Here is a 26447-nt window from a genome sequence, read left to right as displayed (position 1 = left end):
TTCTTTAAACCAGGTTGAACTCCCTCAGGTTTAATTGCAGGATCGTGTCCTTGACAGCAGCGAAGACGAAACGAATATTTTCTGTGTCTGTGGCACAAGTGAAGTGGGAATAAATTACTTTCTCCTTGTCTGGATTCTGATCCTGATACAGCTTCAAAATGAAGTCTCTGGCAGCTTTGACGTCTTGTTTAGGTCCTAGTCAAAAGCACAGTTAGTGGTTTGAACAATTAAAAGCTATGGGTCAAGGAAGGAACATATGGACAGTGTCTTAACAGGCTAATTTCATATTTAAATGTCAAATCACCATAAAGGTGTACTCCCTTGTTGGCATCTTCTCATTCATATGTTAGTAGAGCAAAAGCTGTTACACCACTGCTTTCTAAAATGTGTGGAATGTGCTTTTTATCAATGGTAAACCTCACAGGTCAAAGTAATTTTTTACTAAAACCTATGCAACTGAAATTACCCAGCATATATTAATAGTTTGCTACATTACTGGAGTATGTCAAAGACCATGAGAGAAATCAAATTTTCTAAAACACAGAGAGTAAACAGGATTCTCTTTGGCCAAGAAAGGCATATGTGTTTTCTCTGTAGCTATTAAATCTTTATAACTCTTTTCACTGTTAATTGTAGGATTCAATGTGATACATGTCTTGCAGAATATAATACTGTATTAAGTAACAGAATATATCTGTGATTATTTTCATCATTCTTTTGGCTAATTTAAGTATCAGTAACATTTGTTAAGGAAAGTTATTCAGGCTGCTTTTTAACATTGGACTTTCACATAGGTAACAAGTTGTAATAATGAATGCAAAACTATATGATGGGTCTTTACTATATAAAGAGTTGGATTAATAGCTGCATTCCCAAAGTTCCCCCCGTATCTTGTCTCTTTAGATGGAAGATGAAAAACGTGCTTCCTCTCATAAATAAATAGTGATTGTGCCACTCGAATGGTAACAGAATGGCTGCAAGAAATCTCTTAAGACTCTGTCCACGATGCTCCAGTAAAAAAAAAAAAAGTTCCAGGAAAACTAAATAACTTTGTATTTTAAAAGATAGAACAGGAAAGCATAAATACTAAATATATTGCATAATTCCACTTTCTGTGTTCAATTTAATGAGGAAAAACTAACTGGTTTAAATATGACTTAGTTTTGTGAAGATCATGTGGGATAAATGCTTACCTGTGTATTCTGGAAAGTAACTAATTAGATGGGAATACATAATTTTCTCTTCTAGAAGATCTTTTTTATTTAAAAACAAAATGACTGAAGAATTCAGAAACCAGGGACATGTAATGATAGTTTTAAATAAGGCCTTGCTTTCTTCCATTCGGTTCTACAACAACAAAAATAAATATGGTTACACTCTCTAGTCAGTAGCATATACAAATCATGTCAGCCAGAGATCATAAAGGTTTTTTTTTTTGAAAGCTTTTTAAAAAATATTACTTTCATTAAGCACAAATGCAATGCACTGGTTTATCATTACTCTTCATGTTCTATATCCTCTTATTCACTGGGTTTTGGATCATCTCTATGAATGGCATGATGGCATGTGAAATCAATAAATTAATTGAATTCTTGTATGAGTTAGTGAGCAGCCACGGACTGCTCTATAAAAGCCTCTTCTGACCTCACAGTGAGAGCTGAAGCAGGGCGTATCCGGTCAAGTATCTGATATTAACATACTATAACAGCTAAAGGACAAGAGCATATGTGCTCATCTATACTAGTAATAAAGCCTGTCCATTTCAAAAGAGATCTATGGAACACTACATTCGGAGACTGCTGTTTGGATTTCCTGGGGATAAGCTTGTCATGGCAGTCAGTTTGTTATTTGTTTCCTAATGTCCAAAGTGAGTATAACTAAATGTTCAAGATACTGAAAGGAAAAAGAAAACTACAGTTACCGAAGTTGTTCATGCATCAAAAGTTGTCAGGAAACTTTGAAAACTCTACCTCAACTACAATGGATATTGTGACACTTCAGCAAGTGAAGTAGGGTATGCTTTTCACAGTTCAAACAGATCTTGAGAAAGTGACCTATAACGGCTTTGGGACTTTAAAATTCAAATGGCATTAAGTGTTTTTGAAGGACATTTGAAGGAATCCTCATACTGCAAGATGTAAATCAACCACTACCAAAAGTAATGCAGTTCCACTAATATGCTTTTCCCTAATTGCGTACTGTTTTCTTGATTGTGTCATTCTCTATAACATCTGGCTACTGATGACGATGGCACTCTAAAACAGATGGGAGAACTCATCTTGTTTTCTAACCTTGGGACGGAGATAAAATTTAAGTTATTTTGTTTTAATTTTCCTTAATTAATGCACAGGTTAATTCTGAAACATCAGAGACTTAAAAACCAACCAAACAAAAAACCAGATGACTGAGGTAGTTTTACTTGTTTAGAGATATTCCTGATACTCAAATTCTCAACAATTGACATGGCTTAAGTGATTTAAGTGTCTTTTAAGGTAGAGTTCACTTTTACAGGCAGGCTGCTTATTTAATTCAACTTTGGGACTGCTTGCTAAGCTTGTTAATGTAATTCTAGTATTTACAAACGCTTTTATGGAAACATGTGAATTCTGTCTTCTTATAAAGCACACATCTTTTTCTGTACCTTATGTACCCCGCTCCTTACCTCATTGTCACATTCTGCCAAGACTTGATCATATTCACTTAACGCAACTAAGAAAATGATGGAAGTAACACTTTCAAAACAATGGATCCACTTCCTTCTTTCTGACCTTTGGCCACCTACATCCACCATCCTGTCAAACGGAAATGCAGTCAAACATTAGTCATTTTCATGAGATAATTTAAGTATATCCAAAGGCCTTATGATAGTTTGCCTACTTGAGATAAGCTTGAACTGTGAGAAGTATATATTAACATTGTATGTTCTGTTTAATATTAAACTTGATTCACTTGCTGTAGTGCTACAACTTTCACTGTTCTTTAGTGTTTCTGTGGGTTAACCCCAGTGGGCAGCTAAGCACAGTGCAGCCCCTCACTCTCTGCCCCGCCACACTGTGGGTGGACCGGGGGAGAGGAAAGAAAAAGTAAAAGCAAGAAAATTTGGGGGTCAAGATTAAAAAAAATAATAATTGTTTAATAAGTGAAGGATAAATGGAAGAACAGATAAAGAAAACAAGACAAGTGATGCAAATGCAATCCCTCACCACCTCCTATGAGTAGCCCATCCAGTTCCGAAGAAAAAGACGGCCAACCTTACTAGAGCCCTGTCTTTTCACTTTTATCACTAAGCATGATGTTATATGGTGTGAAATATGTCTTTGGTTAGTTCCGGTCACCTGCCTGGCTGTGTTGCCCCCCAGCCTCTCGTGCACCCCCCAACCTATTCACTGGGGGCAGAGAAACAGAGAAGGCCTTGGTGCGGTGTAAACACTATTCAGCAAAAGCTAAAACACTCTTATGTTATCAGTTCTGTTTTGGTTACAAATCTAAGGCACAGCACCATATCAGCTGCTATGAAGAAAATTAACTTTATCCTAGCTAGGGCCAGGCCAAGTCTATAAGCCACTGGAAGCACAATACAAAATATAATAGTTGCTTTTTTTCTGTGTTGGCAGAAGTTTTAGCAACGGCAGATGTGAACGTATTTGATTTTGTTTACCCACACACTCCACAATCTCCCTCACATCCCCCCCCCCCAAAAAAAACCCCACACCACTTCCAGCATAGTCATATCTCACTACTCAGAACAATTAAAATGCTCACAAATATCTTAGTTCCACATAAAATTCCTGTGGTTTTGCAGACAGTTAAGTAAGTCCCTCACATTTCATCTAGGTCAAAGTGTTCCCTAGAACATTCAATTTTCCAGGAAAAAACAAACAAACAGCAAGATCACAGTTAGGCTGGTTTGACCATGTGTTATCAGAGTGGATTCTGGTTCTGTGTTGTAACTGCAAGCAGGTGTTTGCTGGTGATGAAATGGGTGGTTTGGTGGAAGAACATCTATAATCATGCCAGTGTGAATTCTGCAATTTTGAAATAAAAAAAAAAGAAAATGCTTTCCCTTAGAAAATCAGTAACCCCACCTGTTGCAACAGCTTGTCTAGTAGCAGATAAGTTAATTTTAAGAAGCTTCTCAGATGTTCTTTCAACTTTATGAGTACATTTGTTTCCTTCAATTCCAGTGAATGTAACTTTTTTTTTGGTATATTACATGGCAGGAAGAATAGAAGTATGTACTGTCAGGACCCTCCACTTTTTTTTTTTTTTTTTTTGGTCCTCTTTCTTCTCTCAGTGTCTCCAACTCTCTTCCCTAACTTTATCTAACTGAAAGTTGTAAACTCACTTTAGGGCTTTAGCGTATCTATTAGGGCTCTCTCTTCCAAACAGTTACAGTCAGGAGACAGAAACTGTTGGCTCTAAATGGAATTAAACTACATCCTGATATGAACACTCATACTACTACAACTACCTTGCTTCTGCATCACCCCATTTAAGGCTTTTAATTAAACTAATAGTTCAGAATACACAGTAATTGGGCTGCTTGAATTGAAAAGCTTTTTTCATTAATGTAAATTTTAAAAGGAATGTTTTGAAACCACTCAAGTTACTATATTAACTTCGGAGACTAGAAGGGCTGGAAACACATACAACACTCATTGAATGCAAAAGCTTAAAGGACCTTAGGAGTAAAGTTGCAGCAACTACTTTCGTAATTTATACTGAATCATTTCACAGGGAGTCTTACCTAAATATAATATTTTCTAAATCAAAAGGATACTCGGTAATTCCTGTAGTTGGCACTCGGACTCTAAGAATATCTTGCTGAGTTGGCACAAATGAGGTCATAGCAATACGATCAAGGTCAGTAAGATAACTGAAAAGTTAAATATAAAACAGAAACAAGATTAATACACTATCATAAATTAATCACACAGATTCAGAATCAAAGTACTAACCAGCAATCGCAGAAATGTTCCCACAAAAGCAACTAAACAGAAATTGAGCTGTGCATGGCCTTAGCGTATTGGTTGCTGGCATAAAAAAATAAAACCCTTTACTTTAACTGAGAGCTGCATGTGCATTTCAGACAGAATAATACTAGTCAAAAGAGATGACACCTGAATGTTCTATAGACAATCAGCCCACACCCAAAATTATGAATTTTATCTGAACATTCTTTGCTGTTACCCCAAAATAAACATCAGAATGAAGATTTGAACACAAATATAAATATCAGCCCTAGCCATAATGTTTACCAACAGTACTCCATCCCCTGCCACTTCATCTATGATTCTAATATTGCACACTAATGTGAAAGGTTGCTGGACAGAATTCAGAAAAGTAATTAACAGAAAGCACTGCAAACATGACTGCTTCAAACTTATATATATTTAATAGAAGAGATGTTGCATTTAGTTTCTCTTCTGCCCACGCAGACATTCTTAACTTTACCCTCCTTAGTTTCATAGAGCTCTCCTGCTTTTTGTGGCTGGGATTAAATTCTAGGATGACATTCCTACGTCTCAATAAATGAGCAGTGTGTGAGCAAGACGAAGAACCCGTGCCTAGTATTCCTCTCTGCAATGTATGTTTCCACCACTAGAAGGCAACATTAGATCATCCAAAATCCTAACAAGGCCTACAAAAAGTGTAAGGTGTACTCCAAATCCTACAAAATATAGTTGTAGCACAAACCGTCCTTTATTTAAGCATGAATTCCCATCTTTTCCTCTGGTGGAAGAGGGAGGCTGTCGATGTGTTCTCCCCTTGCTGCCCAAACATCCGTCACGTTTGAGCTCCAAACCAAAAAATTCTCACACTTAATGTTATCAATTACTCAGATCTCTTAAGAAAATTCTTCCCCTCCAGCAACGTAGAAAATTGTTATTGAGCTCTCAACTGTAATTAACAGTAAAAGGAAGATTTAATAAAATTTAAAGTAAAACTGATTTTCAATTGTGGCTGATTTCTTAGAAAAGGAGGCTGCTGTAGACCATTAAGTGGCATCCTTCTCCAATCTAGGATTATTTAAGAACAAGGCAGACAAATATCTCTCAAGAATAACACTTAACACACAGGAACAGATTGCCTATGTGTAACCATTCTGAGTTAAAGTTTACCATAAATGCCTAATCTAAATGTTCCCTGCTGAAATTTAACCCTGTTAATTCTCAACCTTGGCAGAAACGGAAATGTACATTTTCCGTTATCATGAAACAATCGTTTTTTCACAATTAAATTGTTTGAAAATATGAGAGAGAGACTTATCTTCATTCTTATTTATATCCTAATCTTTTCACGTAACTGAACTGTCTGACCTGCCTGCTTGTTGTCAATGTATTTTCTACAGCTGTTTTTCATGATTTTCCTCAAGGGAAACTCAGTTATGTACCAGCTGTGTTGACCTCAGAACTGGGAGGGATGATCATTCCAGTATGTTCAGAACGTCTAAAGTTAAGTTTGTTTCATCACCCCTGCTTAAAATTTGTTGTGTACCATAGGCCAACAGAGACATAGGTATACCTAATGAAATCAGAGTGAACCTATCTGTTCTTTATGAGCTAGCAGTGTGCCCAGGTGGCCAAGAAGGACGATAGTATCCTGGCCTGTATCAGAAACAGTGTGGCCAGCAGGACTAGGGAAGCGATCGTCCCCCCGTACTCAGCACTGGTGAGGCCCCACCTTGAATACTGTGTTCAGTTTTGGGCCCCTCACTACAAGAAAGACATTGAAGTGTTGGAGTGTGTCCAGAGAAGGCTGATGAAGCTGGTGAGGGGTCTGGAGAACAAGTCTTATGAGGAGCAGCTGAGGGAACTGGGGTTGTTTAGCCTGGAGAAAAGGGGACTGAGAGGGAACGACCTTAAGTTGTGCCAGGGTAGGTTTAGGATGGCTATTAGGAAAAATGTCTTCACTGAAAGGGTTGCCAAGCACTTGAACAGGCTGCCCAGGGAAGTGGTGGTCACCATCCCTTGAGCTATTTAAAAGATGTGTAGATGTGGCACTAAAAAGGACATGGTTTAGTGGTGGACTTGGTAGTGTTAGGTTAAGGGTTGGACTTGATGATCTTAAGGTTCTTTTCCAACCTAAATGATTCTATGATTAACTTCATTATGTCTGGCTTGTCCTCGTAACTATGCAGTGTACTTACTACTTAGCAGAGTCTGAGAGCTGGAACTCCCTCCGTCTGTCATAGCATTCTTGAATTCCTGGGTCTTCCCAGAGGTTCTTGATTGCTTTAACTTGTTCTTTTTCCAGCACCATCACTTTATCCACTTCCACTTCTTTGATCATCTGAGCACTCTCCTAATCAATTAAATGATTACACTATTGTCAGAAAGGATTGCCATTTGCATGCAATACACACTCTCCCCTTTCTTTATTATACTCTTCTCATCAATGAGACAAAGCATCATAAAGGAACCTAGCAGAAAATAAGCAGTTTTAATCTTTGAATGCATTTAATTTTTCAAATTGTATGACTGCTACTGAATGTTTTAACTGATTTGGTCTTGATTACTATCACCAGGTGTGACTTTTCTTATTAAAAGGGACCTTGACAAAGGTCAGAAAGAATTCTAAACCTACTGTTTTTAAAGTCTCTAAATTTTAATATCAAGTTATAACAGTGGCAATGTTTCTAAAATTCTGGATACTTTCTTTAGTATAGATACTTTTGGTTTGTTTGTTGGTTTGGTTTGTTTCAGGACAAACCAGAGGCTTCAAATCAGGTATCAAATTCCTACGAGCCATCTTCTGCTTAATACCTGTTTCAGTGAGATACAGCCAAGGTACTACTCTGTGATAAGAAAGATTTCTTCTTCGCTCTCTGCTGTTAAGTGTAAGAGGCATTGCAAATATAAACGTAAGTTTTGCTTTTAAGGGATACAAAAGAAACTGTCATTCTGCAGCAAGCAGTGCAGTTGATTCACTGGAGGGAAGGGATGCTATCCAGATGGGCCTTCACAGGCTTGAGGACTAGGCCCATGTGACCCTCATGAAGTTCAACAAGGCCAAGTGCAAGGTCCTGCACGTGGATCAGCGCAATCCCCAACATCAATACAGGCTGAGGGATGAAGGGATTGAGAGCAGCCCTGCGGAGAAGGACTTCAGGGTACTGCTGGATGAAAAATTAGGTATGAGCCGGCAACATGCACTTGCAGCACAGAAAGCCAACTGTCTCCTCGGCTGCATCAAAAGAAGTGTCGCCAGCAGGTCGAGGGAGGTGATTCTGCCCCTTTACGCCACTCTTGTGAGACTGCCACCTTGAATACTGTGTCCAGCTCTGAGCTGGCCAGTACGAGAACGACATGAACCTGTTGGGGCACATCCAGAGGAGGGCCACAAAAATGATCAAAAGGATGGAACTCCTCGCCTGTGAGAAAAAGCTGAGGCAGTTGACATTGTTCAGCCTGGAGGAGAGAAGGCTACGGGGAGACCCTATTGTGGACTTCCAGTACTTAAAGGGAGCTTATAAGACAGACAGATAAAGACCTTTTACCTGGGCCTGCAGTAAAAGGACAAGTGGCAATGATTTTAAACTGAAAGTGGGTAAATTTTGCTTGGACTTAAGGGAGAAATTTTTTATGAGGCGGGAGGTGAGCCACTGGACAGGTTGCCCAGAGAAGCCGTGGATGCTTCATCCCTGGAAGGTTTATAAGTCAGGTTGGATGGTGCTTTGAGCAACCTGACCCAATGAAAGACGTCCCTGTTCATGGCAGGGAGGCTGGGCTAAATGATCTTTAAATGTCCCTTCTAACCCAACCCAGTCTATGATTGGAAGTGTTCTCTTCAGTTCAACTGGGTATATACTAACGTTTGCTAATACCTTTAGTGGTCTGGAAAAGTATTGTTCTAAATGAATTTAATACTGAAATAAATTAACTTGCTCAGTGTTTGGAATATAACAAGTTGGTTACTGTAAATTCAGTTTGCCAACACTTTTTCCAGTACATTGCTAGATATCATTGAGATTTTAACTTACGTCATCTTTAAAAATGAAGGAAGATTTCTTCCTGACCTCTTATTTTAAACCTAGGAGGGTCACAAATAGTAACACTGCATACAGATCTGTTTTGGATCTGGGGCAGTGAATTCTTGGGTCTGAACTGGAAAATCTAAATACAGATAGACCTGTTAATCTAGTAATTCTAACCAAAATAAACATCAGTCAGAAAATAGGATTTTTGTAGTTCTGGGGTCTTTAAGTTATCATGTGCAACTGCAAAACTATGTAACATAGAACCTAATGCCTCAAAAGCAATTTCTCCTTGCTCAGATGAAATTAATTTTAAATACTGTAAGTCTCTAAAATGTTGTGAGTATACTACTCTTCTGAGTTTTCATACTAAACATTTACAATGCAGTCATAATGCCTGTGCCTGCGCAAATTCTGCATGATTGGAATTATCTTTGATTTTACAGGTATTCTGTTACACAAAACCAGACGCCAAGTCTTCTCATTTTAATTAAAACTGTTTTTTTTCCAAATAGTAGCTAAAAGCTTTAACCTAATTTTTGCCACACTGCAAACTGTTAATCAACGTAAAATAGTTTAAAATGCATTGTGGTATAAATATTCCTGTTAGTATTTCTTGTAGATTCTTTACAGATATAATCCATATTGATTTTTCACCTTAATTTTACACAACATACCAATGTTAGCAAGCCAGGTAATATTATCTAATGAATAAATTTTTCTGTTCTGTAACTACTAAATTATTATCATGTTGATCTAGAACAATGTGGGAAGAGCTTTACTTGTGATTTACACTTTATTTATGCACTGTATATGAGGCAAGAGATTAGAGACCCTGTGTTCTGGCAGTAACATTTCTCCATATTTTCAATCTTATCTGTTGAAAGATGTGCAGAATAATTTGGATTACGTGTAACTCTTCCTTCAGTTCACTGAAGTCACAGAACAGGTACCCTTTTCTAGAGAAAAAAAAGGGCACTGACACGCAAATACACAGCATTTCGACTGGGGTTGACTCAGGCTTCGTTCCATGCTAAAACTTTGCATGTGTCTGAGAAGGCTTCATGTAATCATAGCTGCAAAACCAGCTTTGAGATCAGGTCCTTGTGAAAAGAAAAATTTCATAAGTGTCTACATCTGCAAACCTCAGTCCCCTCAGTCCCCCATGGCCAAGTGCCATTAGGAAAAATCCTTTTTGGGAAAATAATTCAGATTAATCTTTCATTTCATTTCATAGTATATAACAAACGGAGTTCAATGCTGACAGCTAGTCTCATGCTCATAATTCAAAGAAAAAAATCCTACAATGAAGTGAAAAATTACTTAAAGCACCAAGTGATTTTAGTATCATTCCATGGGTATGTCTTCCTCACCCTCAGTAAACAGGTACGTTACTAATAAAAACCACCTTTGGCATGAATTATGGGTGGATAATATAAAATGAAAGCAAGATACAGAAAGTTGCAGTTTCCTTAAAATGCTGTCTTAAGGATAAATGAGTAATGAGTAATCTTAGGAGACAGTGTACAATAATCCAGCCAGGATTTGATGGAAAAGGGGATTAAACTTGAAACATGTTCCAAGATATCCTTAGAAGCAACAGAAAGTCCTTCAAACTGGGCAGCAGGAGAGTCCTGTATTTTTTTTATACTGGGAAACATCAACATTTTAACTAAAAGGCAGGTGTAATGATTGAAGTAAATGATTTTTCTACAAAATTGTGTTGACATGATAAAACATATCAACGTTAAAATATGATTATAACTGGAAAAGGATTGTTTGTTTTACATCCAGTGTTAAATTTTGATATTAGCTATAGCTTAGTTGCAGATATTCTGTATTGTATTCACAGTCAAAACAAGTATTAATTGCAACTGAACTGAAAATTTGCAAGCTGTGTCAAAAGTAAGTAAGCCCCCAAACTCTATACACAGCTCTTCCAGTACCTAATGAAAATGAGTTCTGCTAATCAGGACTTTATCTTTTTAAATTGTTGTATCTAACCCACTGAAGGATTTTTACTGATTATTGCAAATAAGTGGCCTTCAAATCTGTCACGAACTGTGAAAGCTAATAAATTTTCTAACTGGTTATAGCTCTTTAAGCTAGTTTGACATCTGCTTAAACGTCCGTTTTTCCCTCCGGTTAAACACTATAAAGGGTAACTGAATGACATAAGGTGCCCCACGAGGCTCACAGTGTTTTTACTATTTTGCTGTAGAATCCCACCACAAGGAATTCTAGAAAAGGGTTATTAAATCTTGTCAACACTTAACAATAATGTAAGTTTACATTTTAACAAATACCTTTTGGCATTGCCAACAGCAATGAAAGTAGTTTAAGTATCATGAAACTTTATAACGGGATTTTGGCAAGAAGTGGACCTCAGTGTTTCAAGTGGACAGGGTCATATTTTAAAACCTTCCTCTGCAAATTGGAAGAACACCAGAAATTTAGTTTTCATTTCCCTCAAACCAAGAGTGGAATTTTATAGAATTCTCACTTACCACTAAGAAGTTAGCCCAAGAGACGTTGTGGCAATATGCAGCATTGTAACACATGAGCAGAAGGTGCTTTACAGAAAGAACAGAAAGCGCTCACTAAAATCAGAAGAAAATAAAAATCCCCAAATCTGCAATCATTACAGACTGAACCAAGGAACAAAGAGAGGAAATGCAAAACAGCACAAGCACATGTTAACAACGTCAGTTATTGGCATAATTTTTTTAATGAAATACAAGCAACAAAAGAGTTCCAGAATTCACTCTTAATTAAAATACATATAGCACATGACACTCTTTCTAAACACAGTATAAGCGGGAACAGCAAAAGTTACATTAAAAGTGCTGTAACAATTTTATATTCAAAAGCCCTATTCTGAAGTTACCTTACTTCGGGCTGATTTTTTTTTAAGTAGACCTCTGCTTCTCAATGACATGGCACAGGTACAGAAAAGAATACAGATGGTAAAATAAGGGTAAGTAATCTTGAATATGACAGAAGTAGGAGAATACACTCATTCCATTAAAAAGAAAAACAACAAGACAAAAACCACACCACAAATCAAAATCAAAAACCAAGCCTGGTTATTCTGGAAAGAAAACTGATCATGAATAACAAAGACAGTGGCAAAATTGTTTGGCAAATGCAATGAAAACCTGCGTCTAAGCTGCTTAGAATACTAAAAATCTATTAGTTTCTTAAAAATCTATTACGTTATTCTCCACCGGAAATCAACTTGATTCTGCAATTAAAGGGCAACTGATGGTGTATAACAAGCAACACTTCAATTGCTGATTTGTTTTTATCAAAAAGATATACTAAAAAGAAACACAATAATCAGGAGGGGTCTTGAATGTGCCTTTTTCACTTCACACAGTAATACCACTGGGTAAAAGCAGCCTTCTCATCTTTTGTGAAAGTGCCAAAAAACATGCACAAATGCTAGCCGAATGAGTATAATATTAAATGCAACTTGTAGTAAGGACAAATCTTTGCCAGGCAAGAAATGGGTAACACCACAAATGATAACTGTTGGTTTTTTAGATTTTATGTCCAGCTGTCACATGTGATGCATAGAACTGATCATTTCAGTAAAGCTTTTTGGAGGTTCTGAATCTCCAGACTTGGAAAAAATTATATTTGATTTGATACCTTGCAGCTCTGTCCTGTTTCTTAGGAAACTAAATGTTAAGTAGAACCCAAAAATGGCTCTAGATGTTACTTTATGAAGCCCTTTGTATTTATAAGGCCTGAATTTATGTAAATACTTATTTCTTCACCCATAACCTCAGTTATTACTCCTTTAAAAAGCCTTCTGAGAAGAGCAGTCTGTTTTGGAGCAACATCTACTGAAAATGTTTCCTAAGCCCCCACTGGTAAAGACAGGAATTATTCATTTTAAAAGTACTGTGAGCACTAATGAAGCTCCTATTTTTCTAAGCATTTACATTTTATGGTCTGTGCACTTCACTTTCATACCCCAGGTCCTTCCTCATTTGGCTGGGCAAAAGAAACTACAAAATGCTCCAATAAAAGTCGTGCCTGGAAGCTACAGCAGGTTCTTCACTGCAAACAGAGGACCACAGGAAGAGACACCAAGTGGTTATTCAGTATTGGGAGGTTACAAGAACAGCCAGGGAAGGGCATAGATCACTTCAGAAAGACACTATTTATCAAGAGATAATTAGCTACAGCAGGAGTTTAAGTTTTAATAGGAAGTTTGTGAGTATCACTGAACATATTTCACATCTCTAACCATTTTTATTTTTCAGTGCCACTGAAATACAGATATCTCACTACAGAATATGTAGAAATATGCAATTAAATACTGGCCTCTTCTTCATATAAGCCTTATTGTCGGGCCCATAAATTGAACTTCTGGGGATTGGAAGTCACTGTGTTTTACTAATACGATTTGCATTCATTTTCATCATTTTCATTTTTTGAAACAGTCCTATCAGCTAATTATATAATGAATAGGGTGTGTTTGTTGCTAAAGAAATAAAAACAGAATGCATAAAATGGGGTGGAATCCCACAAAACTCCCTGAGATTTTACAATCCACTACAATGGGGATGGAAGCTGCTATTCCCAGGCCATATATAATTCTAGTAAAGTTACTGAATAACAAATAAAATTTTAAGTTTTACTGAGAAGTTAATTTCAATTCTGTCGGCTTGTTGTTGCTGTTGTTGAAAATGATTCGAATGGGAACCAAATGCAGGCCCAAACACTGATCCAAACACTTAAGTCTATCTGCTCTCAGTATCAGTAAGGCTACTAAGTTTTGCTGAATTACAAGCACTGCATATAGCTCCCCTGGCTGAGGTATGGTATTTTTTATATCTCAACCTCTATTACTGAGGTAAAGTACACACTAAGAGGCCTCTAAAATTAGCTACACAATTACCTATGATTGCTTTGTTTACATATTTTGGGTACAGAAGGAACTGAATATGAACAAACCACCCTTAAAACTAAGGAAGGGGAAGCTAACAACTGGCTGAGCTGTACCTGAAAGATATACACTGCTGCTATTGCCAGTATCTCCTAATGACCATCAGAGGAAGAGACAAAAGTTAAGTATATGAGGGTTGGTTTCAATTGCCAAGTGAAAGAACATTTTGGAACAGGAAAATTAAGGAATGTCAAATGAGCAAGGGAACTAAATGACTCAAGCATTTAGAGTTAGGACATTATATTCTAAAGATAAATAAATATTGCTTATTTTTCAGTCTCTCATTATATAACTGTAATAGTGCATTGTTCTATGGCTATGAAAATCTACTTGGTCATAGCCTGGATAACTGGATGGGAACAGCAGATGGAGTTGAAGATTAAATTTTTTCAAATTAAAATACTGAATTGATACCAACCTGGTTGTGCACCAACAACTTACCATAAGCTTTGCTTGAATCTTTCTTACTTAGCCTATTCTGTCTATCCCCCATAGGCTGTAGTAAATGTCTTCTCTAAGTTTTTAAACATTATTAGTCCCCTCCATCTGTGATAACAGCAGGAATAGCAAAGAGTACACCATCTAGCAGTAAGCAAAGCAAGACTAAGCAGTGCAATTGTAAAAACACCAGGCCAAACCACCACCCACATCGTAATTGGCAACACAAAATTTTTGGCAAAGACCTATTTGAAAACAAGACCTCATGGTCAAATCTTATATAAAATTTAATGGATTACCCTAAAAAAAAAAACAAACATGAGAATCACAAGACATTTTTTTTTCTTCTTCACAAAATAATGAAACAGTTTGCAGTTAATCTTTCTATATTTGCCTTTTGTTAAATTATGTGTGAGACTGCATCCACGTATATGTAAATGTTGATCAACTTCAACCACAAGAGTTGTTTCTGCAGTTTTACATACATATGGACTAAAAATAAACATGTACACATATAAATACGCAATGATACATATAAATACACAGGTACAAATACAAATACACAAGTACACATACATGTAATTTGTGGATTCCAAACCTCATTTTTCGACACTTCTAGTTTACAGGGGGATAACATCCCCAGACATAATAAGGGACATCCTTTACTTCTTGGTTCATTTTCCACTCTATAGTAGAGAGAGATCAGTGTTTGGCACACTGCCAACATGTTGGGCTCACAGCTTGATTTAATGATCTCCATTTGAAATGGTGGTTTTAATATTGTATGATTTTTTGTTTTCTTTCTTTCCTGGCTACCCATTGCCATCACTTGCCATCAGGAATGGTTTTAGAGGACTGTGTGCAAGAGTGAGATGAATGTGTATTCTTTTCCACATTTACTAACCCACAGCATGGTTTTAAAAAAAAAAGGGGGGGGGGAGGGGGGGGAAGGGGGAGAGAAACAAAACTATTATGCTTTTTTTCCCTTATTTTGAAGGAAGAGGAGTCTAGAAAGACAGAGAGCTCCTCTACCAAGGAACTAAAATGTCTCTCATCTACCAAAATTTTCTAGTGGTCTATTAATCCAAGTAGGTTTTACACACTAATTTTTCATTTTCATCTTCATAGAAAGTATATGTAGCGTTAAAATCTTCAGTCTTGCTGGAGACAGAGAAAGACTGCAGACTCGCAAATGCAACATTCCTTCCTCTTAATGTAAATGACGCCCAAAATATTGTTTGTAAGATTAAGCAGAAGCTTCACTTTCAACATGCTAGAAACGCTATCAAGTTCAAAGTTAAAAGCAGGTGTATTTTTTTGCTGGGCTTACGCAGCTGGCCAAGTTTCTGTTTCTTAAAAATAAGAACCATGGTTGGGGGCGGGGACATTGCTAGTTTCCTTAAAATTATATTTCTTCCCATTTTTATCCTTCCTCAGCAATATTTAGCTCAGAAACAGAAATACAACTTTCAAGATCAATAAAGACAATCTGCATAGCATGAAGGCTTTGAGATTCACAACCCCCAGGAGGGAATCAAAGAGGTTAGTTGTTGGTGACTCCCTTATGAAGGTGTCTGACACTTTGACATCTTGTGTCCTAGGTTCCAGGTGCCAGCTGCAACAGACAGGTCCAGTGGACCATTTGCCATGGCTACTTCTCCATGCAAGTCCTAGCAATTTTCCTGGAAACTTCTTTTGAGCACAAAGAAAACTAAGAAATTTTGCAAACAGTGTTCTGGGAGTTGAGGAGGCTGACAAGCTGAATAAAAAATAGAAATACAGTTTTCCAAAACAAAACAAACCAAAAACTAAATCACAGGGAGACATATGAGAGCACAAGACGTATGAAAGGTGCAAGAGCCCATTACAGCTTACATTTTGTTTAACATGACAAGGCCACAAGTGACATAATACTTTTGCTTCTCAGCACACACTTCAAGAGTGTTCTGGTCTATCAGAGTGTCCAAAGGTCAAAATCAAAGTAGCAACAGACAAAAGGGCATAGTTATTTAATCCAATATGAGAAAAGACAATAAATGCCTTTAAAAACAAAACAAAATTAAAAGGAGTGCTGCTGTTACTGTAGCACAGGAAGAAAAACCCCATCTTTCTGACCATAACGGATAGGACAAAATGGTAATTCAAAAGCCCTGGAAGAGTGTGTGCAAAGCAGTTTGCATTACTGGAAATCCTTAAGAACAAGTTAAATGAATATCATGATTCAAATCAGTGGAACTGATGTTGCCATGCAGGGGGGGAATGAACATTTGAGGCTCTCTCCAAATAGGAAAAAAATACATTTCTTCTCTTTAGAGATTGTTCTTACATTTCTTTCAAATGGAGTATCATCTAGTAATAGTTTTTCTTAGACCATTCAGATCTCTAAGATCTGATATTTTATTATTGATCAAAGCAAGAAGTTACACTCCCACACTATTTCTTTAACTTGTGATGATCGGAATTTGAGTGGTTAAGATCTCCATATCTCTTTCGTCATTTTTACTTTTTATGTCCCGTCTTCGGATTGTGAGACCAATATTCTTGTAAGTAACTTAAGGGTACATAGGGAAAAATAAAACCTTTTAAGAGGTAAGATTAAATGTAAACAAGGAAATAAGCACCTCAGAACAACACGTGTCTTAGTTTGGTTTTGTTACTTAGTTTAAAAAGAAGCTTAAGCCTCTTATCATCTTTCTAGGAAGTAAAACCAAGGAAATCTACCCTATATCCTGACTATCCAGGTATGTTTGCCTGTCGCTATTGATCATACTTTCATGCTGATAGATAGATAGATAGATAAAAAATCAGCTGTGTGATTAGTCATTTTGCATAGTATTTTTAGCTGATGGCTACCGTGAAAATGTCTCACAATTTTGGGTAATCTTTCTGACACTCTAAAGAGTCATGGAACCAAAATTTTTCATTTGGCTTTCTAAGAACAAGAACAATCATTTACTCTCAATTCTTTCATATTTTACTCAATGCATTTATTTTACGTAAGTATTGGCAATGAACTGCCAATAGCAACTTTGGTACCAAAAAAGATTTGCTTTCAAAAGTTGTCTGCACTAACTAAACCACATGTAACTGGAATCCACATACTCCAACAAGGTCAAGATTGGTTCCCAGTTATGATATATACAGGGCTCAGTATGGGGGTTCTGGTTAATATCTTTATCAACAATCTGGAAAAAGGGATTGAGTGCACCCTCAGTAAGTTTGCAAATGAAGCCATGTTGGGCAGGAGTGTTGATGGACTTGAGGGTAGGAAGGGTCTGGACAGGCTGGATCGATGGGCCAAGGCCAATTGTATGAGGTTCAACAAGGCCAAGTGCCAGGTCCTGCACTTGGGTCACAACAACCCCATGCAGTGCTACAGGCTTGGGGTGGAGTGTCTGGAAAGCTGCCTGGCAGAAAAGGACCTGGGGGTGTTGGTCGACAGCCGGCTGAATATGAGCCCGCAGTGTGCCCAGGTGGCCAAGAAGGACGATAGTATCCTGGCTTGTATCAGAAACAGTGTGGCCAGCCAGGACTAGAGAAGTGATTGTCCCCCTGTACTCAGCACTGGTGAGGCCCCACCCTGAATACTGCGTTCATTTTTGGGCCCCTCACTCCAAGAAAGACATTGAGATTCTGGAGTGTGTTCAGAGAAGGGCAATGAAGGTGGTGAAGGGTCTAGAGCACAAGTCTTATGAGGAGCGTCTGAGGGAACTGGGGTTGTTTAGCCTGGAGAAGAGGAGGCTGAGGGGAGATGTTATTGCTCTCTACAACTACCTGAAAGGAGGCTGTAGCGAGGTGGGGGTTGGTCTCTGCTCCCAAGTAACAAGTGATAGGACAAGAGGAAATAGCCTCAAGTTGCTCCAGGGGAAGTTTAGATTGGATATTGGGAAAAATTTATTCACTGAAAGGGCTGTCAAGCGTTGGAACAGACTGCCCAGGTAAGTGGTGGAGTTACCATCCCTGGAGGTATTTCAAAAGATGTGGGCGCTTAAGGACGTGGTTTAGTGGCAGACTTGGCAGTGTTAAGTTAACGATTGAACTTGATGATCCTAAGGCTCTTTTCCAACTTAAATGATTCCACGATTCTATACTGGGTGAGAAACACATCTGCAAACTCCACTCCTGGTTTTCAGTGATGTGGGTATGCATGGGGAAAATTTCTCAGAAACATTAAATAAGGACTAATGGGCAATGTTTATGCTCTTAATTACGAGATCAGCATATTGTAACTAACCCAAAAATTAGTACTCACAATAAATCACAAAATTTAAATTATACTGAGGGGGAGTTTGTTTGGTTGGTTAGCTTTTTTCCCGAAAGCACACTTTGCTCACCTCAGGTTTCTCCTCTGAAAGCATGCATACTTACCCAAGCCTGACTTCCTGCCACAGGTCAAAGCAGTTCAATTTTGCTCTTCTATTCTAGTAGGACAAGATGATTGCATTTCCTCAATCAGTATATAATAAGCAGAATACAAATAAGGTATGTTTTACGTAATTAGATCATTCCTTCAGATCTTTTTTTAATTCCTGTATTATCATCAGAACCGAAAGCAAGTTTTCTGTAGCAGCATGACAGTTCAGACGACCATTTAGCAAGGTAACACCTTCTCTCTGCTGCGTTTCCCCCTCATTGTACATACAAAAATGAGGCATCTTTCTCTGTTACAGCAATATATAAGAACACCATATTCAACCAGTCATCTACTCTTATCCCTACTTCTTTTTTGAAATATAGTCAGATCAACATTCTTTGTTTCTAAATACAGCCTACCATAGTTGTTCAAGTAAAACAAGAAATGTTTAAATGAGCCTATTTTATAAAATATTTCATGTAATTCGGTGCAGTCTCACTATTTATAACCCCAGAAATCTGGGCATTGAGATATCAAGTAGATTTCTGCACCATTTGTTCAGGCTACAATACACCCCATATACCCCATATATACAATACCCCATTTCTCCTTGCTTTTATTCAGCTCGTCTCTCTAATTCATTATGTGTACTTACGGGATTGCTTATGGTGCTTCTTTATGAAGAATTAGGGTTTTTTAATCTTCTACCAGGTTTCAGAAATAACACTTGACTATATGCAGTTGCTCAACCTACCTTTATTGAACTGTTCTGTCGGGTTTTCCTAGTTTTCTGCTCTAATCAGCACTACATGCAATAATACTACAACAGCACAAAAAGGGTGTTCCCTATTATTCACAAACAAATCGCAAACATTGGCATTCTCACAAGATATTCTCCTTAAGCCAGGTTAGTTTTACCCTGCTGATGATGTGTTGTTGCAGTAGTGGAAATGAGGAGATATCAAGTGCAAATCTGACATCACATCAGTTAATTATATTTCAACCTAGTTGAAAGTGCTCTTTTTTGTTGTTGTTGTTAAATTATTCCTGCTTTGATACAGATGTGATAAGAAGTAGAGAAGTTACCAGTTTATTGGAAAGAGAAATGGACAAAAGATAGAAGTAATTAATTTGATAATGCCATATTCTATTTCAAGAGCATTCAGCTTTTACAGAAAGATAAAAAGTGTAAATTTTATTGAAAGGTCACAATATACCATACAATGCCATTGTATTTTCACATGTGGGTAATGCACTAATATTATCTATTAATAATGTACATGAATAATTGAGATGTTTGCTCCATAGTCTTTACCCTCACAAACTTCTCTGACACCCTCAGATAGTCTATTCTCTGTTTTCCAATTATTCCCTTTCCAGTGATTTTGAGCAGAGTTTATGTCAAGAGGATGCTAGTTATGTGAGGAATAGGTTCTAGCCAGGAAAATTTGTCTACTTCTCTGTGATGCCAAAATCTATCGTTTAATTCAATCACTTATACAGGATGATGATAAAAAGGATTCTCTTCATACCTCTGTACCCTGTGTTTACTAGAGTTGTTTAGAAATAACTTTATTTTGTTTTCCTTCAGGATTTGCTGGTGTATGATTTCCAGAAAATTGGGGGGGGGAAAAAAAAAAAAGTGAACACATTCTGATATTCCTTATATTACTTTTCTTCTACTCACACTGGACCTACTAAATTCCAGCAGCTACACATATTTCAATCAGTGCTGTTTCAAATGCTAATAAAAAAGAACAGCCTAGAACAACCATGTATAGTAAGTAATGAAGTAACGTACCATTAAGTCAACTGCCATGATAAATTAATGAGATTACTTTTCTATCTGTGTTTCCCAGCAGTTCTTCAAAAAAAAGAATTAAAATGGATTTTCATCCCCTTCAAATAATGCATGAATATATATCCATAACAGAAATTGTCTCTTTTCCTGAATAAATCATTCTGATTATCTAACACTGGACCATAGTCTAATTTGGGCTACAGAATTTATTCCATCTAATCCTGTACATAGCTTCTGATTTACTCACAGTATATTATGAGAAAAGACAACCAAGTTTAGTGTGAAGGTGTGAATTAATCTCTATCATTGCTTCAAAGGTTAAATTAGAGGAACAGATCAAAGCAGAAAATAGCTAACAAAATATAGCTCTGGGTTCTGCAGCAATGCAGCATTTGTCCTTCTTCAGTGGTCAGGCACAAGCGCATAGGCCTGTCTTCTGTCAAATACTTTCTTGCCACTTCCTTTTCCTACACCAATATACTTGCAATAATTTTCTCCTTTATCACACAACCTGCCAGAACCTAATTACCCTTAAGATCTCTCTCCTCTGTAACTTTGGCTGACACATGTCAACGGGTTTAAAAATTACAAGGGGTAAAGAAAGGAAGCCATGCACAAAGTGCGATCACAAAATACTTCTTGCTTAAGAAACCAGACTTAATACTTATTAAATTTATTCCAGCCTTATAAAACAATAGAAAAGCCTTTTGAATTAGTCACAATACGTTAAAAAAAAAGGCCCATGAAAAAGTTTCCAAATAATGATAATCACTTTATATGTGTTCAAATTAGGGAGAAAGTTTCTTGGGGGACTTTGCTATTTGGTTGGTTTGTACACATATTCCACCAGTGACTGTAATGGAGTTCTTTCAGATTTATAGTGACTCAGGAAAAGCATGAATACAGTTCTCTGGAGGTACAATATGTGTAAATTCCTGAAAGGAAGGAAGCAAATTCAGGGCAAAAAAGTTGTGATTAGATATCGTTCATCTCAAATCAAAACAAAACACAAAAATGCAGCTGGCTAAGAATACGAAATTCACCCATGCCTTCGTTTCCTTCCTTGGAAGTAATGAGGTTCACAGATCCAAAAGTCAGAATCTCTGTTTCGTGTGTAGAGCCCTGTGTGTAGAGCAAACATTTCAAGTGATAGGAGAGGTGGCATTCCTGTTGATGCAGACTACCTTGAGATTTCCCAGGCTGAAGAGAGTCTTAAGCAGTGAATTCAGAGTCAGGAAAGAAAACAGATCAAAAGGCAATAGAATGATCTTCTGGCAAAGCAACAAATTCAACTATTAGTCCAAGAAAACAAGTTTCTTACTTCTGAGGTGCACAGATTTAAAACACTGGAATTTTCACAGTGGAAACTGGCAAGTGTGGGACAAAAGTGACATAAATAGGTTTTTAAAGATGTGACTACCATATATGTAAGAGCTACTGGTGTCCCAAAACTGAAGACATGCATACACATATACCAAAAAAAAACCCCAAACCCCACAAAAAAAAAAAAAAAAAAAAAAGGCAAGAACATGGATGTCTAACACCTACAGTTTGGTGCATGTTCATATGTTCACTAGATTCTCCACCTCACACCCCCACCCCTGCCAAAACCATGCACCTTTCCACCTATTAATCTGTCAAAGTTCTGAGGGAGTAAATACTGATACTGCAATATTAATTTCCTCTCATTTATTTCTGCAGTTCTACCAGAAAATATCTCGACCTCTTGGAAACAGAAAATTCTTTTATAACAGAGAATAAAATTATGCAGTGAATAATTACGAACAACAACTCTGGATCTTTACATTAAGACAAAATTGCAAGAACTGGGCAATTAGGTGTTCCTGCATTCTTGCTCCAACTTCTTAAACTAGGGCTTAGAGATTCTGCCTCCCAGGCAGCGAGACAAGATCCAGATGATTTAGACTTTATGGTAGAACCAAGAGCATCTGAAAAGAAAAAATGTCTTTCTTTCCTAGGACTGTCTCATAAAAAGACACTATACATGAAAAACAAGAACTATTACTTATCTCTTCTCAAACAGCTTTACGGAAAGCAGCAGGTTGGTATCTGCGCATCTGAAGTACCAAGACTGCCAATAAATTAAGCCCTTCTTGAAAACAAATTGCTTTCCTGGAATGAGATTGTGTCAGTTGGTCTCTATACACAGTTTCCCATCCCTGGTGAACTTTACTTCTGACTTCTTTACTTCAGATGCAACAAATTCTGACCTGAATAAAGAAAATATGTGACATCACATGCCATCAGCAGGTATCTTGAATGAAATCACATATTGTCTCATTCTTAAGGCACATGTGAATGTCAAACTTGAAAATAACAAGAAATATATCATGTCCTTGGAGACTCCATGTTAGGAGCATCTACAGAAAATGAGATTTCTGGCCACCTTAAGTTTCTGCAACATGCTACAGGAACAAAAGAGGCAAATATAGTACAGTTCCACTGATTCCTTTCAGGACAATGTTGCATCTCCATAATAACTCAGTACTTAATAAAGACATATAACATTCACCTACCACTCTCTACAATTTCATTTTTTTAAAAACAACAGCTGGACATTTTGTTAAGTATTTGACAGGCCCCATCACACCTCAAGAGTTCCCTCGCAGCCTTACTAATGTACTTACAGGATAAAAACTACTTGCAGAAATGGTTTTGAACTGTGGACAGCTATTTTTGAGTGTGCTTCATTAAAATGTATAACAGTTTCATCAAATAGCACTGAGTATGATTATTTGAATAACAGTGAGAAAATTGCTGAGAACAAGACTGATAAAACCATTCTAAATAATAAAAGATGGCTCTAGTTTTCAGCTTCCCTGTCTCAGAGTCTAGCTTTCAATATATTCAGAGACAAAGAGTCTTAAAGGATTTGGGTTTTGTCTTTTTTTTTTTAAACTCAGTTCTGACTAAGGCCAGAAATTTAAACACAGGAAGTACCAGATATCTAACAATATCTAACAATCTGCTTTACCAGATTTCCAGCCCATTTTTGTAGACATAATTAATTTAGATGCTGTTGCTAGCTGAACTAAAATGAACTCCAAGTCTTTTGATGTTCACCCATTACTAAGGACTGTTTTTAAGGACAATGTCCTTGGAAGTACATGCTTTCCCACGGAGCCAAGCTGGTCGGCTGGCTAATTTCCTTGCTAAATGAATTCCTTGGCTATTATCTTATGTAGCATTGTAAGGGTACATCATGTTGTACGGCAGGTGAATGCTGCCAAACGTAACATGTCCCTTTCCAGAGAGAGATTACATTCTAAAGACACTTCAGACACCTCACAGCACAGCCCACGTGAGCACGGCTTCAGACTTACACTAGTCTGAAATGCTTCCTCCTTAACCCCTTTGACTCATGTAGGGCACCAGCTGCACTATTCATTCCAGTACCCAGCATAAAAGCAAGTGAAGATGACTGCAAAATGCAAATTTTACTGTTATTTCTCTATACTCAAGAATATCCCTCAAACAGTATTCTCAAAGAGGAATATGGAGAATCTGGTGTTAGACTTTTGTTAATACAATTTCTCTCCGCAAGCTCCAGAGATTTTGCATTCTCAGCTTCTGTTTTATTGACTAAATCGTTGGTTTAAGTAATGGATATACCCAATGAATTTTATTTAAGAAATTAATTCCACGTTTTCATGAAAGCCATTTCCTGTTCATTACTCTACACTGAGCTTTTTAAAATCCAGAGGCACCAAAGCCTGGTCTTTTCTTTCCCCTCATCTGCCCAAATAGGGGGAAGCAGTACTCTACATTTTAGTTTTGACTTCTGAAAGGCAAAACGAAAGGAATGAGAGTCACTGTCATTTCCTTGTTAAGTAGTGAGACGCTCTAACTGAAGAGACTTTAGGCTATGGCACAAGTCTCAGCTGCACCACTGATTCCTCTCTCGGCTGTCTTTATCAGCAGCGGCACTGGATAATGGAGTCTTGCTCTCACATTTAAATTCCTATCAAAATTTTTTTTTTTTTTTTAATAAAAAATAATTCAAGTGTATAGACTCTAGCAAACAGAAACCCAGCTTCTTCACTAACACCTTGAGGGTTTTATATCTCTTCAGAAAAATACTAGGCATTGTGAAATACTGTCAATTGAGCATCAAAGTTGATGTATTGATTGAAAAATCTGGGCTATTAAGAACAATATGACAGAACAGAAGATGCATCTTAAATGCCTGTCCAGTTTGTTAATGATTTACTTTGACAAGGGATGTTGGGAAACCCATTTTCCTTTATCCCAAAGATGACTGTTGCTTTAAAAGAGATAAAAAATGAACAGAAGAACCAAAGAACTGACATTTTAGATTGTATGTTCTGACGTACTGCTGTTGGTAAAGTATTCCAAATGCTTTATATACATTGGGACAGGAGATGGACAGTGAAAGAGTGTTTATTTCTCAGCCAAATCAGCCTTGTCACAGGTCCTGCAAATCCTAGGTATGGGCTCTAATTTTGTTATGACTTAGCTCTGTGGGAGGAACAGAAGGTCTGTGTTCTTGAGTTTCAAACCTTCCCATCAAACTGTTTCGAAAATATTTCATAAAGAACATACCTGACGAGTTTTTATAATTTCTATGCTCCTCTCTGAGTTCACACAGTAAACTTCACCCCTTTAGTCTTACAAATTAACATGAATTCAATATTGCTTGTAATAGAAGTAAAGGTCACTATTTACAAATTATTGCTTAAAAACCTATATTTACAAATGCAGGACAGTATGAGCCTCTTTTCTTTCTAAATAACTTGTTACATATGTCAGCAAAATGAGCACCATGGAATTTTAAGACAAGAAAGTTTTTTACGTTTATGAGAACAGGACAAGAATACCATGTTTTCACAATCTCAATCAGTGTATAGAATTTTCAATGTATAGAATTTTACTTTTTGACCTAAGAATACTCTGTACTTAAAAGATTTGATGTCTACAGTCCAGACCCTTTTGTCATCCTGCTTGCCCCTACTGCCTTAGATACAAAAACCTGTTAAAAGGGAAAATGCCTTACAAACTTTAAAAGAATTCTGATGGACAAATAGCTGAGTTTCATGTCTCCTCATTTATTACTTACTGGTAGCTCAATTTTGCTTTAAGAATGAGAAGACGTCATCATAATAATTTCCAACTGGGAGCCAGGGGTAATGGTAAAATATAAAAATCCACAACACTCCTCTAATAAATAAGGCTGTACACAACTTGCCTCAGATGAGATCTCACACTGTTTCATCCAACACTAATCTTTGACCAAGTCTCCCCTTTCCATGATGTGAAACCACCTCCTTCCTCTCCAGCAGCGCAGAAACAGTGATAATCAGGTGATGGGACAGCTGAGAGATGGTCACTTTCCATATCCTTTGCTGAAGTCACAGAACTTCCAGTGGAACAGTACCTACAAGTGCCACTCTTTAGTGGCAAATATTTAGTGGAACTTAGGAATCTACACCTGCTTTTTCCAGGTGACAGTCTAAAAAGCACAGAAACGGTTTTTCAAATTCAAGGTTATTTAAGCAGAAACCAAAGAGGAAAAAGAGACATTCCTTCCACCTCCTAATTTGGAGGTTAGAATGTTTATGTGAAGAATAGAGACCTAAAGTTTAATCTCTGCTCTGACATGTACTAAGCACTTCTGAATGTCACCTTTTTTATACTACTCTACACAAAGCGCCACACCACCACCAAGAGAGGCTCAATTGTTTAGGATACTTTGCTCATTATGATGCGTTTAAGTTGTCCCTGTAACAGAGGCAGATAAACGTCAAAACAGAGGAGTGCTGAAATGCTTGATACAGCAATGCTGAAGTATGCATTAATGATTTCAGCCCAAATGACAATTCTTTACATTAAGGAACAGGACACAATTCTTCATGCACAAAAGGCCTACTGCATGTAA

General features: G+C 37.3%; 1 protein-coding gene across 1 annotated transcript in view; it reads right to left on the bottom strand.

The window, feature by feature from the left end:
* The window catches only part of LOC309683528 (guanine nucleotide-binding protein subunit alpha-14), a gene marked incomplete at its 5' end in the record, with an annotated part of 80120 nt that continues 53673 nt past the window's right edge, over window positions 1-26447 (bottom strand). The window contains 5 exons of the mRNA XM_082497827.1: window positions 1-195; window positions 1194-1347; window positions 2663-2792; window positions 4748-4876; window positions 7151-7305. Of these exons, the coding sequence (XP_082353953.1) occupies window positions 5-195; window positions 1194-1347; window positions 2663-2792; window positions 4748-4876; window positions 7151-7305 (759 nt within the window). The 3' untranslated portion in view covers window positions 1-4. The remainder of the gene's footprint in view (window positions 196-1193; window positions 1348-2662; window positions 2793-4747; window positions 4877-7150; window positions 7306-26447) is intronic.

This window comes from Vanellus vanellus, assembly GCF_965231255.1.
Source record: "Vanellus vanellus genome assembly, chromosome: Z".
Classification (NCBI taxonomy): domain Eukaryota; kingdom Metazoa; phylum Chordata; class Aves; order Charadriiformes; family Charadriidae; genus Vanellus; species Vanellus vanellus.
The sequence above is the reverse complement of the archived record's forward strand: the minus strand, read 5'-3'. Positions and strand labels throughout refer to the sequence as shown.